Below are 12,845 nucleotides of genomic sequence, written 5' to 3'. Positions count from 1 at the left end.
CAGTCACTTTACTGTCCTGTGCCAGCGCACAGCTTCAAGTCTAGTATGGAGATAGAATCCCCCCCAAGTCAGCATCCCCGTCCTCACAAGCCCCAGTCACTGGACAAGTCTCACACCTTAGACTAGAAATATTCTTAATATACATCCAAGGTATAAAGTCTCAGACAAACTTTCTCCTCTCGCGATATCCAACACCTCCTCCACTCGCGATAGCTGCTCGCCTCAGAAGCCTCCATATTGTGAGACGGTATTTTGTTTCTCCTGGAGGAGAAAAGAGGAGAAAAGAAGAAAAAAAGCGGCGGAGTCGAGGCGATAGCGAGGCGCTGTCACGAGTATCTCCGAGCCTCTCCACCGGCGGGGGGTCGCGGGGCTGTATCCCCCCCAGTAGTGGACCGACGAGGCCCAGGCCTCGGCGCGGCCAGAGCTCCGGGTCCGCGGCAGGGCTCCCCCCGCTCGGCTTCTCTTCCTGCTGGAGACCCGCTGGCCCGGGGAGCGGCGGCGGTAGGAGACGGTAAGGCTTCCCTCTCCGCCTCTAGGCCCCAGTGTGTTTAAAGTTCACCAAGTTAACAAAGTTTATAATGTGGTTTATAAAGTGGTGGGATTAACGGACCGGTTCGTGTTCACTTCGGACCCGCCGGAGTGGGACATAAAACGGGGAGGAAAAGTTTGTTGTCGGCGTTTGACTGGTGGAAAAAGTTGGAGCTGTGGTTGTTTCCTAACTTCTAATACTCTCCCCTACACTGAATGTTGGACCTCGGTGTTTCTTTGTGTGCCCGGGTCCCTGGTCAGCTAGTTAGTAGTTAGTTAGCAGTGAGTTGGTACTTGTTTTTAACTAGTTTACTACATTTTATCGTGACGTGTTGCTACTTTTTCCATTGAGCGTTTCGTACAACGTCGTAAGAAATAGCTGAAGTCCTGCGATAATAAATAGCGTTGTTACTCTCAGTAACAACACATCAGAAGAGAGTAGTACTTACTCAGTTATTAACAACATGTTGCTCAACTATTGGGAGTATTTACCTGGTATTGGTACTGATTCACAGCTGGGTAATACTAGTGTTCTGTGTAAGTGCATTTAGTGTAATACTCTTATTTAAGGTGTTAAATGTATCGATGTTCTGAGTCTTTATGGTAGTACACATATTTAGGAGTTATGCAGTGTCATTCACATGTTCAACAGTCCTACCTGGTCTAACACACATATTGAGACCTACCTGATGTAATGCACACCTTAAGAGTACTACCTGTCTAATACACACATTAAGAGTACTACCTGGTGTAATACACATTAAGAGTCCTACCTGGTGTAATATACGCATTAAGAGTTGTACCTTGTAAAGTACACATATTTAGAGTCCTACCTGGTGTAATACAAATATTAGAGTACTAGCTGGTGCAATACATATATTACAAGTACAAGCTGGTGTAATACACACATTTGGAGTCATGCCTGGTATAATACACATATTTAATAGTTATGCAGTGTTATACACATATTCAAGAGTCCTACCTGACATAGTATACATGTATACGAGTCCTATGTGGTATAAAAACAGGTTTATGGTTGTTTTTATGTACCAACTATCTTGTATGGTCTATCCCTAGCAGCGTGAACAGAGTAGTACTTGGTTGCTGCGGTGTTGTTTAAGATGGGCTGTCTTCATCATCCACATGTTGCAAGTCTGAAGCCAAAGGAACTTGGTTGTGATGTATTTATATGTATAAATATATAAGAGATGTAATATGGCTATATTCTGACAGTTGGGATGACACATTTCACAAGTATTGTTATAACTAGTCTCCTTGTTTTTGCCCGTGTTGTCCGTATACAAGTTTATTGGGATGCACACCAAGACCAAAACAAATCATTTTTGTGTGAAAACCTACTTGGCAATCAATCTCTTTCTGATCGTGGTTCTGATTTCAGATAGCGTGAACAAGAGGATGAACCTTGTTTAAATCAAAAGAGCAGACATTATGTATAATGTAATATGTATTATATAGTATTTGTGGTAAGCAGAAGGTCAAAATAATGACATTTTAAAATGTTATTTCAAAGCAGAAACTAACAATGTTGGAGTGAGGTGAGTCAGGTGATCATAAACTCTGCGTCTTGTACCTTGTACCTGAGGTCTCTGAAAGGCTCACCAAAACGTGCTCAGAGGTTTTCATGTGTGCGATGGGTCCCGTGGAAACACTGATATTGTAGCGGTGTGTCGTCTGTAGCGGTCTGTCATAGCGTTGGTGTGTCTGCTGTAGCAGTGTGTCATAGAGGTGGTGTGTCGTCTGTAGCGGTCTGTCGTAGCGTTGGTGTGTCTGTTGTAGCGGTGTGTCATAGCGGCGGTGTGACGGCTGTAGCGGTGTGTCATAGCGGTGTGTCATAGCGGTGGTGTGTCTGCTGTAGCAGTGTGTCATAGCGGTAGTGTGACGGCTGTAGCGGTGTGTCTGCTGTAGCGGTGTGTCATCTGTAGCGGTGGTCTGTCGTAGCGGTGTGTCATAGCGGTGGTGTGTCTGCTGTAGTGGTGTGTCTGCTGTGGCGGTGTGTCATAGAGGTGGGTCATAGCGGTGTGTCGTTTGTAGCGGTGTGTCTGCTGTAGCGGTGTGTCATAGCGGTGGGTCATAGCGGTGTGTCGTTTGTAGCGGTGGGTCTGCTGTAGCGGTGTGTCATAGCGGTGTGTCATAGTGGTGGTGTGTCTGCTGTAGTGGTGTGTCATAGCGGTGTGTCTGCTGTAGTGGTGTGTCATAGCGGTGTGTCATAGCGGTGTGTCTGCTGTAGCGGTGTGTCATAGTGGTGTGTCTGCTGTAGCGGTGTGTCATAGTGGTGTGTCATAGTGGTGTGTCTGCTGTAGCGGTGTGTCTGCTATAGCGGTGTGTCTGCTGTAGCGGTGTGTCTGCTGTAGCGGTGTGTCATAGCGGTGTGTCTGCTGTAGCGGTGTGTGTCATAGCGGTGTGTCATAGCGGTGGTGTGTCTGCTGTAGCGGTGTGTCATAGCGGTGTGTCTGCTGTAGCGGTGTGTGTAGTGGGGTGTCCTGAAGCAGTGTGTTGTGTCCTAGCAGTGTGGTGTGTGTGTAGGGGTGTGATCTCTCCTTGTTGTAAGGCTTATTTCTGCTCTTAAACACAGACGAGCACGCTAATCTGTGAAGACATTACTGGGCTTGAGATGGAATGGTTTTGGGACTGTCCCTGTTTGCCCCTCGAGGTATTGTGTATCCATGCAAATTATTTATCCATCTATGAATTCTTTCTGGAGGTATTAATGCCAATCCTTCTATAGTTAGACATAGAAATACTTCATCCATGTACAAATGCTTCTCTAAGGTATTACTGCCAATCCTTCCATAGACGACATACAAATACTTTATCCACGTATAAATACTTGTCCGGGGGTATTACGGCCAATCCTTCCATAGACGACATACAAATACTTGATCCATGCATAAATACTTGTCAGGGGTATTACCGCTAATCCTTCGATACATATACAAATACTTTTTCCATGTATAAAAACTTGACCCGTGGTGCTTGTAAAGGGAGGTTAAACCGATAGATTAGATCTCACTGTTGGTGTTTGGTTTCATGGAAAGCAGGGCGAAGCGCGGAGAAGCCCTTAATGGGGCGCTAGGCTCCTAGCCACTTAAACGCTGCTGCTAGCCGCGTTCCCGTTAAACCAGTTTCTCAGATAGTCGTTCGCCCGCTTGCACAACCACCCAGCCAATCAGCGGGGACACTGGCGGTATGTTGGGGTGTGTTTGTTTTTCTACCCAACGCTGGTTAACGGGGGAGTGCTGGGTGCGTAGGGGTGGGGGTTAGTGAGCGTTAGACGGAGCACAACCAACCAGGTGACCTCCTGACCCCGGGGGGGTGGGTACCCACCTCAGGGACCTCCTGACCCCGGGGGGGGGTACTACCCACCTAGCAGACCTCAGTCCAGGGGCTGGCCCACTTCCTGGGCTGGCTACGATCATGTACCTTCAAAGTGTTCTCTGCGATGTCATTTCAGACCCACTTTCCAACCTAATTGAGACCCATTGTTTACGAAAAGCCTTCTGCTGTTTCATATGCACGCCTACCTGGGCAAATGATTGTTCACTTTATTTATGTATTCATCCCTCCCCTCCTCCCCCCCCCCACAGATGATGATGCTGGAGGGGTGCTGTGTCCACCGGTGACCTCTAGCTGACCCCCACCGGCCCCCCCCCCCCCCCCCACCCCTGGAAGCAAGCGGTCCTGCCCTGCCTCTAGACGAATGGCCCAGGGAAGCCAGCAGATAGACACTCAGGTTTTACACGACCTGCGCCAGAAGTACCCCGAGGTCCCGGAGGGCGTGGTCTCCCAGTGCGTCCTGCAGGTCAGCTCCTCTTAGTCCCCGTGGGTCCAGGGCTGCTCCGTTATGGAACAAAAAAAAAATCATAATCATGATTATTATTTTGGTCAATATTGAAATCTCGATTATTTTTGAGTTTGATAAAATGATGCATTTATTCATAATTTCTCTCCAAAAAAAAACACTTTTTAAATGAGAACTTTGAAAATTTCCCCTTAAAAAAAATACACAAAATGGTCAAATAGAAAATAAAGTCCAGATATGAATCCAGCTGTTCTACAATTTCTATTAAAAAGAAGAAAAAAAAGTTTCAACTCGATTATATTAATTTGGTGATCGTTTCACTCTGAAATCGAAATGTGGTGCCAGCCTGTGTATAGAGTTGTGTATAGAGTTGTTCCGATACTGAAAATATCAGAAATTCCCCTGATACTTCCTAAAATGGAGTATCGGTGAGTCTATGAGGTGATCCGATCCCATCAGGTGACGAGCTCCTTCACCACACGGAGAACATCAACAACAACGTCTGCGGTGTTGTGCCGCGTTCGTTAGCGGTCGCAGGTGGAAAGTCGTAAAGGGAAACTCCTGCATGTGTTCCAGATACCGTGTCGGAAAACATGGATGCATGGACTACAAGAATACAAATGTGTTATTATAATTATACATTATTATTAATGATTTGAGTTCTGAAAAAAACCAAGTGAACCGACATGTACATTGCTGTGGTCGTAAGAGAACCCTTCAATAAGAACAAGTGCTATTAGGAGTTTAAATGCGAGATGCTCTGTCGGTATGTACTCGGTATCGGGTACTCGTATACTGGTAAGTTCAGGAATCTGTATCTCGAAGGAAAAAATGAGTAGGGGAACATCTCTAGCTGTGATTCTGAAGGTGCGCTCCTGTTTAGTGTACCTCGACGTCTATACGTTTCATTAATACCACTGTGCCGTCGGTACTACGCCACGTACCCCCGTTTTGTGAGTGTGAAAGCTCCCCCTCAGCATGTCGATGCGCTCTCTGTGTGTCCGTCCAGAACCGCAACAACGTGGACGCCTGCTGCGCGTACCTGTCGCAGCTGAGCCCCGCCTACCTGTACAGCGAGGAGGCCGAGAGCCTATCAGACGCCGGCATCTCCGGGCTCCGGAAGCACATGACCAAGCTGAGCCTGGGTCTGACCACCCCGGCTCCCAGCGGCGGCCCCCCGGGCCCCAGGATGAACGGCAGCAGGACCCTGGCCCACAGCCTCGGGGACGGGCCCCTCCAGACCCCCGCCGCCCCCGGCTCCGACTTCTACCAGCAGGGCGAGCCGCAGGGGGCCCCCGGCCCGGCGGCCTACGGCGCCATGGACGCCCCCCAGCGCAAGCCCCAGCCCCCGCAGCACCTGGGGCTGTACCCGGTGAAGGGCCACCCGGGCGCCCCGCCCCCCCGCTTCAACCCCATCACCGTCACCCTGGCGCCCAAGATCCAGACGGGCCGCAACACCCCCACCTCGCTGCACATCCACGGGGGGCCGCAGGCCGGCATGGGCAGCCCCCAGGGCAACGCCATCTACATCCGGCCCTACGTCAGCCAGACGGGGGTCCACCGGGGCCCCCAGCCCGGCTCCGCCCGGGCCCAGTACAGCCCCACCTCCCAGCCCCCCCAGATGTACCAGATCAACCCCCACCCGTCCTGCCCCGGCGGGGCGTGGCCGGGCCTCCCCCACTCCTCCTCCTCCTCTTCCTCCTCCTCCTCCTCCTCCTCGCATACCTCGCAGCACCAGGGCCCCCACCAGGGCGCCCACCAGACCTCCCACGTCTACATGCCCATCAGCTCCCCCACCACCCCCCAGGCGCCCTCCTCCCTCCTGCAGCCCGCCGCCGGCTCCCAGCCGCCCCCCTCCTCCTCCTCCTTCAGCCAGTACAACATCCAGAACATCTCCACCGGGCCCCGCAAGAACCAGATCGAGATCAAGCTGGAGTCGCCGCAGCGCAGCTCCACCACCGCCGTGCTGCGGGCCTCCGGCGGGCCCCGCTCCTGCGCCTCCTCCAACTCCTGCCCCTCCTCCTCCTCGTCCTCGTCCTCCTCCTGCTCCTCCTCCTCCACCACCACGCCCCTGTCCATCGGCGGGCTGAGCCGCAGCCAGCCCACCGTCTACATCTCGGCCAGCCCGCCTGCCGCGCACCACCCGCCCTCCGCCTGCGAGGACGGCTCCCTGATGACCGCGGCCATGCCCCCGCCGCGCGGCCACCACCCCAAGTTCTACATCTCGGCCGGCGCGGCGGAGGACGGTGGCGGTGGCGGCGGCGGCGGCGGCGGCGGCGGCGGCCGCAACCCGCCCACCGTCTACATCTCGGCCAACGCCCCCATCCAGGGCTCGGCCTCGGGGGCGCGGGCCATGGGGGGCCAGCTCAGCATGGGCCCCGCCTACATCCACCACCACCCGCCCAAGTCCCGGGGCCACGGCGGGGCGGGCGGCGGCGGCGGCGGCGGCGGCGGCGGCGGCGGCGGCGGGGGCGGCGGCTGCGGCGGCGGGCTGGGGGCGTCGTCCCCCCGCGTGGTGGTGACCCAGCCCAACACCAAGTACACTTTCAAGATCACCGTGTCGCCCAACAAGCCCCCCGCGGTGTCCCCCGGCGTGGTGTCGCCCACCTTCGAGACCGCCAACCTGCTGCCGCTGCCCGACCACCACTTCACCGACTCGGAGCCCGCGCTGCAGGCGGACCCCCAGGCCCGCGACCGGCCCAGCGAGAGCCGACGGCTCAGCGCGGGCTCGGACGACGCGGCCTACACACAAGGTCAGTGGGGTCGAGACCCGCCCCCCGGGGTGGGGCTCTGGCGGGTCTAGATCTACACCCCTCTGTGTTTAACATCTAGTGGGTCTAGATCTACACCCCTCTGTGTTTAACATCTAGTGGGTCTAGATCTACACCCCTCTGGTTAACATCTAGTGGGTCTAGATCTACACCCCTCTGTGTTTAACATCTAGTGGGTCTAGATCTACACCCCTCTGTGTTTAACATCTAGTGGGTCTAGATCTACACCCCTCTGTGTTTAACATCTAGTGGGTCTAGATCTACACCCCTCTGGTTAACATCTAGTGGGTCTAGATCTACACCCCTCTGTGTTTAACATCTAGTGGGTCTAGATCTACACCCCTCTGTGTTTAACATCTAGTGGGTCTAGATCTACACCCCTCTGGTTAACATCTAGTGGGTCTAGATCTACACCCCTCTGTGTTTAACATCTAGTGGGTCTAGATCTACACCCCTCTGTGTTTAACATCTAGTGGGTCTAGATCTACACCCCTCTGTGTTTAACATCTAGTGGGTCTAGATCTACACCCCTCTGGTTAACATCTAGTGGGTCTAGATCTACACCCCTCTGTGTTTAACATCTAGTGGGTCTAGATCTACACCCCTCTGTGTTTAACATCTAGTGGGTCTAGATCTACACCCCTCTGGTTAACATCTAGTGGGTCTAGATCTACACCCCTCTGTGTTTAACATCTAGTGGGTCTAGATCTACACCCCTCTGGTTAACATCTAGTGGGTCTAGATCTACACCCCTCTGGTTAACATCTAGCGGGTCTAGATCTACACCCCTCTGGTTAACATCTAGTGGGTCTAGATCTACAAAGCGGTGGAGACAGACAGACGGCTAGTGTTGCTACGCTACATCATGTTAGCTACATGGTTTGTATATCTGGCACCCCGGGGTCCTCAGAGGACGGGGTCTTAACACACCGGCCAAACGGAAAGTAACTTACCGAAAGGAAATGAAGTCTCAGAGGAGAACAGACTGCAGAGTTGTTGTTGTTGTTGTTGTTGTCGAGAAGCCAGTGTTATGGACAATCAATCAAGTGTCCTCAATTTCTGAAGACTTATCTGGTCATTTTAGGATTTCATACCAGGGCATTTGTTACATATGGCTCCTTTTAATCAGTGTTGTGTGTGTGTATCTACATGTATTACTCAGTGCCTTGTGTGTAGCTATATGACTGTGTGTGTGTGTGTGTTTGTGTGTGCAGCCCTGCTGGTGTAGCTTGTGTGTATATGACTGTGTGTGTGTGTGTGTGTGTGTGTGTGTGTGTGTGCGCAGCCCTGCTGGTGTAGCGTGTGTGTATATATGACTGTGTGTGTGTGTGTGTGAGTGTGTGTGTGTGTGTGTGTGTGTATATATATATGTGTGTGTGTGTGTGTGTGCAGCCCTGCTGGTGTAGCGTGTGTGTATCTATATGACTGTGTGTGTGTGTGTGTGTATCTATATGACTGTGTGTGTGTGTATCTATATGACTGTGTGTGTGTGTGCAGCCCTGCTGGTGTAGTGTGTGTGTATCTATATGACTGTGTGTGTGTGTGTGTGTGTGTGTGTGTATCTATATGACTGTGTGTATCTATATGACTGTGTGTGTGTGTGTATCTATATGACTGTGTGTGTGTGTATCTATATGACTGTGTGTGTGTGTATCTATATGACTGTGTGTGTGTGTGTGTGTGTATCTATATGACTGTGTGTGTGTGTGTGTGTATCTATATGACTGTGTGTGTGTGTGTATCTATATGACTGTGTGTGTGTGTGTGTGCAGCCCTGCTGGTGTAGTGTGTGTGTATCTATATGACTGTGTGTGTGTGTATCTATATGACTGTGTGTGTATCTATATGACTGTGTGTGTGTGTGTATCTATATGACTGTGTGTGTGTGTGTGTGTGTGTATCTATATGACTGTGTGTGTGTGTGTGTGTGTATCTATATGACTGTGTGTGTGTGTGTGTGTGTGTATCTATATGACTGTGTGTGTATCTATATGACTGTGTGTGTGTGTGTATCTATATGACTGTGTGTGTGTGTGTGTATCTATATGACTGTGTGTGTGTGTGTATCTATATGACTGTGTGTATCTATATGACTGTGTGTGTGTGTGTATCTATATGACTGTGTGTGTGTGTGTGTATCTATATGACTGTGTGTGTGTGTGTGTGCAGCCCTGCTGGTGTAGTGTGTGTGTATCTATATGACTGTGTGTGTGTGTGTGTGTGTATCTATATGACTGTGTGTGTATCTATATGACTGTGTGTGTGTGTATCTATATGACTGTGTGTGTGTGTATCTATATGACTGTGTGTGTGTGTATCTATATGACTGTGTGTGTGTGTATCTATATGACTGTGTGTGTGTGTATCTATATGACTGTGTGTGTGTGTGTGTGTGCAGCCCTGCTGGTGTAGCGTGTGTGTATCTATATGACTGTGTGTGTGTGTGTATCTATATGACTGTGTGTGTGTGTATCTATATGACTGTGTGTGTGTGTATCTATATGACTGTGTGTGTGTGTATCTATATGACTGTGTGTGTGTATCTATATGACTGTGTGTGTGTGTATCTATATGACTGTGTGTGTGTGTATCTATATGACTGTGTGTGTGTGTGTGTGTGTGTGTGTGTGTGTGTGCAGCCCTGCTGGTGTAGCGTGTGTGTATCTATATGACTGTGTGTGTGTGTGTGTGTGTGTGTGCAGCCCTGCTGGTGTAGTGTGTGTGTGTATCTATATGACTGTGTGTGTGTGTGTATCTATATGACTGTGTGTGTGTGTGTGTGTGTGCAGCCCTGCTGGTGTAGTGTGTGTGTGTGTGTATCTATATGACTGTGTGTGTGTGTGTGTGTATCTATATGACTGTGTGTGTGTGTGTGTGTGTGTATCTATATGACTGTGTGTGTGTGTATCTATATGACTGTGTGTGTGTGTATCTATATGACTGTGTGTGTGTGTGTGTGTGTGTGTGTATATATCTATATGACTGTGTGTGTGTGTGTGTGTATCTATATGACTGTGTGTGTGTGTATCTATATGACTGTGTGTGTGTATCTATATGACTGTGTGTGTGTGTGTATCTATATGACTGTGTGTGTGTATCTATATGACTGTGTGTGTGTGTATCTATATGACTGTGTGTGTGTGTGTGTGTGTATCTATATGACTGTGTGTGTGTGTATCTATATGACTGTGTGTGTGTGTGTGTGTGCAGCCCTGCTGGTGCACCAGAAGGCCCGCATGGAGAGGCTGTGGAGGGAGCTGGAGGTGAAGAGGCAGCGGCTGGAGAAGCTGAAGGAGGAGGTGAACGACATGGAGAACGACCTCACCAGGAGGAGGATGGAGAGGTCCAACTCCGCCTCGCAAACGCCCTCCGTAAGACCCTCACTCTCGTGTCTCACTCTCTCTCTCACTATCCCACTGTCTGTCTCACTATACGTCTCATACTCTCTCACTATCCCATCTGTCTGTGTCTCACTCTCACTATACGTCTCATACTCTCTCTCACTATCCCAACTGTCTGTGTCTCACTCTCACTATACGTCTCATACTCTCTCTCACTATCCCACTCTCTGTGTCTCACTCTCACTATACGTCTCATACTCTCTCTCACTATCCCACTCTCTGTGTCTCACTCTCACTATACGTCTCATACTCTCTCTCACTATCCCACTGTCTGTGTCTCACTCTCACTATACGTCTCATACTCTCTCACTATCCCACTGTCTGTGTCTCACTCTCACTATACGTCTCATACTCTCTCACTATCCCACTCTCTGTGTCTCACTCTCACTATACGTCTCATACTCTCTCACTATCCCACTCTCTGTGTCTCACTCTCACTATACGTCTCATACTATCTCTCACTATCCCAACTGTCTGTGTCTCACTCTCACTATATGTCTCACTGTACATCTCACTCTCTGTCTCTCACCATCATACTCTCTCTCACACTTTCCCACTCTCTGTATCCCACTGTCTCGGTCTCAACTTCTCTCACTCTAGTCTCTCATCCCACCCTCTTATCCCACCCTGTATCTCACTATTCCACCCTCTATTTCTCACTTTTGGTCACTATCTTACTCTCTCTGCCTGTCTCACTTTCACATTCTCTCTCCCACTATCTCACTCTCTCACTCCCTCTCTCTCGCTCTCTCTTGGGTCCTGAAACCTCAAATGAGTTTTCCACCCTTGTGGTTCTCCATGATTCACGTGGAACCAGCTGGTTCTGGTGTCTGACTGGGGTTTGGTTTTCAGAACGAGGAGATGAAGCAGCTGAGGTGTAAAAACCGGATCCTGCAGATTGACATCGACTGCCTCACCAAAGAGATCGACCTCCTGCAAACACGAGGTGGGTGTCTAGCTTTACCGGGACGTTACCCTGACGTTACCCTGACGTTACCCTGACGTTACCCTGACGTTACCCTGACGTTACCCTGACGTTGCCCTGACGTTACCCTGACGTTACCCTGACGTTACCCTGACATTGCCCTGACGTTACCCTGACGTTACCCTGACGTTGCCCTGACGTTGCCCTGACGTTACCCTGACGTTACCCTGACGTTACCCTGACGTTACCGGGACTTTCCCCCATCTTTACCGGGACTTTACCCAGACTTTCCCAGAACGGCTTTTGGTGCCTGTGTGAAAGGCCTATCAGCCAGTAAGAGCCTGTTTCTGTGTACAGGACCAGACTTTAACCCCAGTGCCATCGACAACTTCTACGACAACATCGGGTTCCTGGGCCTCGTCCCGCCCAAACCCAAAGGTCCCACGGTGGGCGGTGAGTCTCGGTCGCCTCGCCCCCCCCCCCCCACCCACTCGCTCATCTCTCTCCCTTCTCCTCACCGTGGCTCCTCTAACCTCTCTCTCTCCTCCTCCCAGAGGGAGGCGTCCGTGGTCCAAAGTCGTCCTCAGAGCAACAGCAGCAACAACAGCAGCAACAACAGCAGCAGCAACATCAGCACCACCACCAGCAGCAGCAGCAGGAGCAGCAGGAGGAGAGGGAGGAGGAGGAGGAGGAGGAGGGCAGCCAGTGGAGCTGCACGGCGTGCACCTTCCTCAACCACCCCGCCCTGCATCGCTGTGAGCAGTGTGACTTCCCCAGACACTTCTAGCCCCGCCCCCACCCAATCAGAGAGCCAGTAGACCACCCACAGGTGTCTGTGTGTGTCTGTGTGTGTCTGTGTGTGTCTGTGTGTGTCTGTGTGTGTGTGTGTCAGTCGTACCTCGCCCCCCCCCCCCCCTCCCCTCCTGTGCGTTGGGACACAGGTGCACCATGGGATACTCCTCCTGGTCCCCTTCAGTATTATGAACGTCTCCCGGTCTAGGTGGGGTCTAGACCCGGTCCTGGTCCGGTGGGGGGGGGGGAGAGGGGGGGGTGGTGCGGCTCCGCTGACCCCCCCCCCCCCCCCCCCTCCCTCCCCCCCCCCCCCCCCCCTTTGCCGCCGCGCCATCGCCTCGCCCTCGCTCACTTCCTGGTTACGGGGTTCTCCATGGTAACGCTCACTTCCTGGCTGCGCTCACTTCCTGGTTACGCTCACTTCCTGGTTACGGTGGTGTCCATGGTTACGGGGGTCTCCATGGTTACTGCATGCTTTGTGTACAGTACTGTCCGGAGAGGAAAGGCCCCTCCCCCCTCCCCCCCTCTCCGGTACTTCCTGTAAGTATAGCGCTATAGACTTCCTCTTCCTGTCGGCCTGCCTCTTCCTCTGACCGCCTCGTCACGAA

At 51.5% G+C, this 12,845-nt stretch overlaps 1 protein-coding gene across 2 annotated transcripts; it reads left to right on the top strand.

The window, feature by feature from the left end:
* The first annotated feature begins 370 nt into the window (after positions 1 to 370).
* On the top strand, positions 371 to 12,451 carry tab2 (TGF-beta activated kinase 1 (MAP3K7) binding protein 2). 2 transcript variants are annotated; one of them, XM_084483706.1, is made up of 7 exons: positions 371 to 511; positions 4,134 to 4,348; positions 5,358 to 7,101; positions 10,330 to 10,490; positions 11,373 to 11,466; positions 11,803 to 11,898; positions 12,000 to 12,450. In XM_084483706.1, the coding sequence occupies exons 2-7, from the start codon at positions 4,247 to 4,249 to the stop codon at positions 12,230 to 12,232; spliced, it is 2,430 nt and encodes an 809-aa protein (XP_084339832.1). In that variant the 5' UTR covers positions 371 to 511; positions 4,134 to 4,246; the 3' UTR covers positions 12,233 to 12,450. The 2 variants fall into 2 exon arrangements, with proteins under 2 accessions (XP_084339832.1, XP_084339833.1); XM_084483707.1 differs by lacking the exon at positions 4,134 to 4,348 and having other exon boundaries at positions 381 to 511; positions 12,000 to 12,451.
* Positions 12,452 to 12,845: the final 394 nt, after the last annotated feature.

The sequence above is a fragment of the Micromesistius poutassou genome (genome assembly GCF_964030765.1).
Source record: "Micromesistius poutassou genome assembly, chromosome: 19".
Lineage (NCBI taxonomy): Eukaryota > Metazoa > Chordata > Actinopteri > Gadiformes > Gadidae > Micromesistius > Micromesistius poutassou.
Note: the sequence above shows the minus strand (reverse complement) of the source record. Positions and strands in the feature narration are given on the sequence as shown.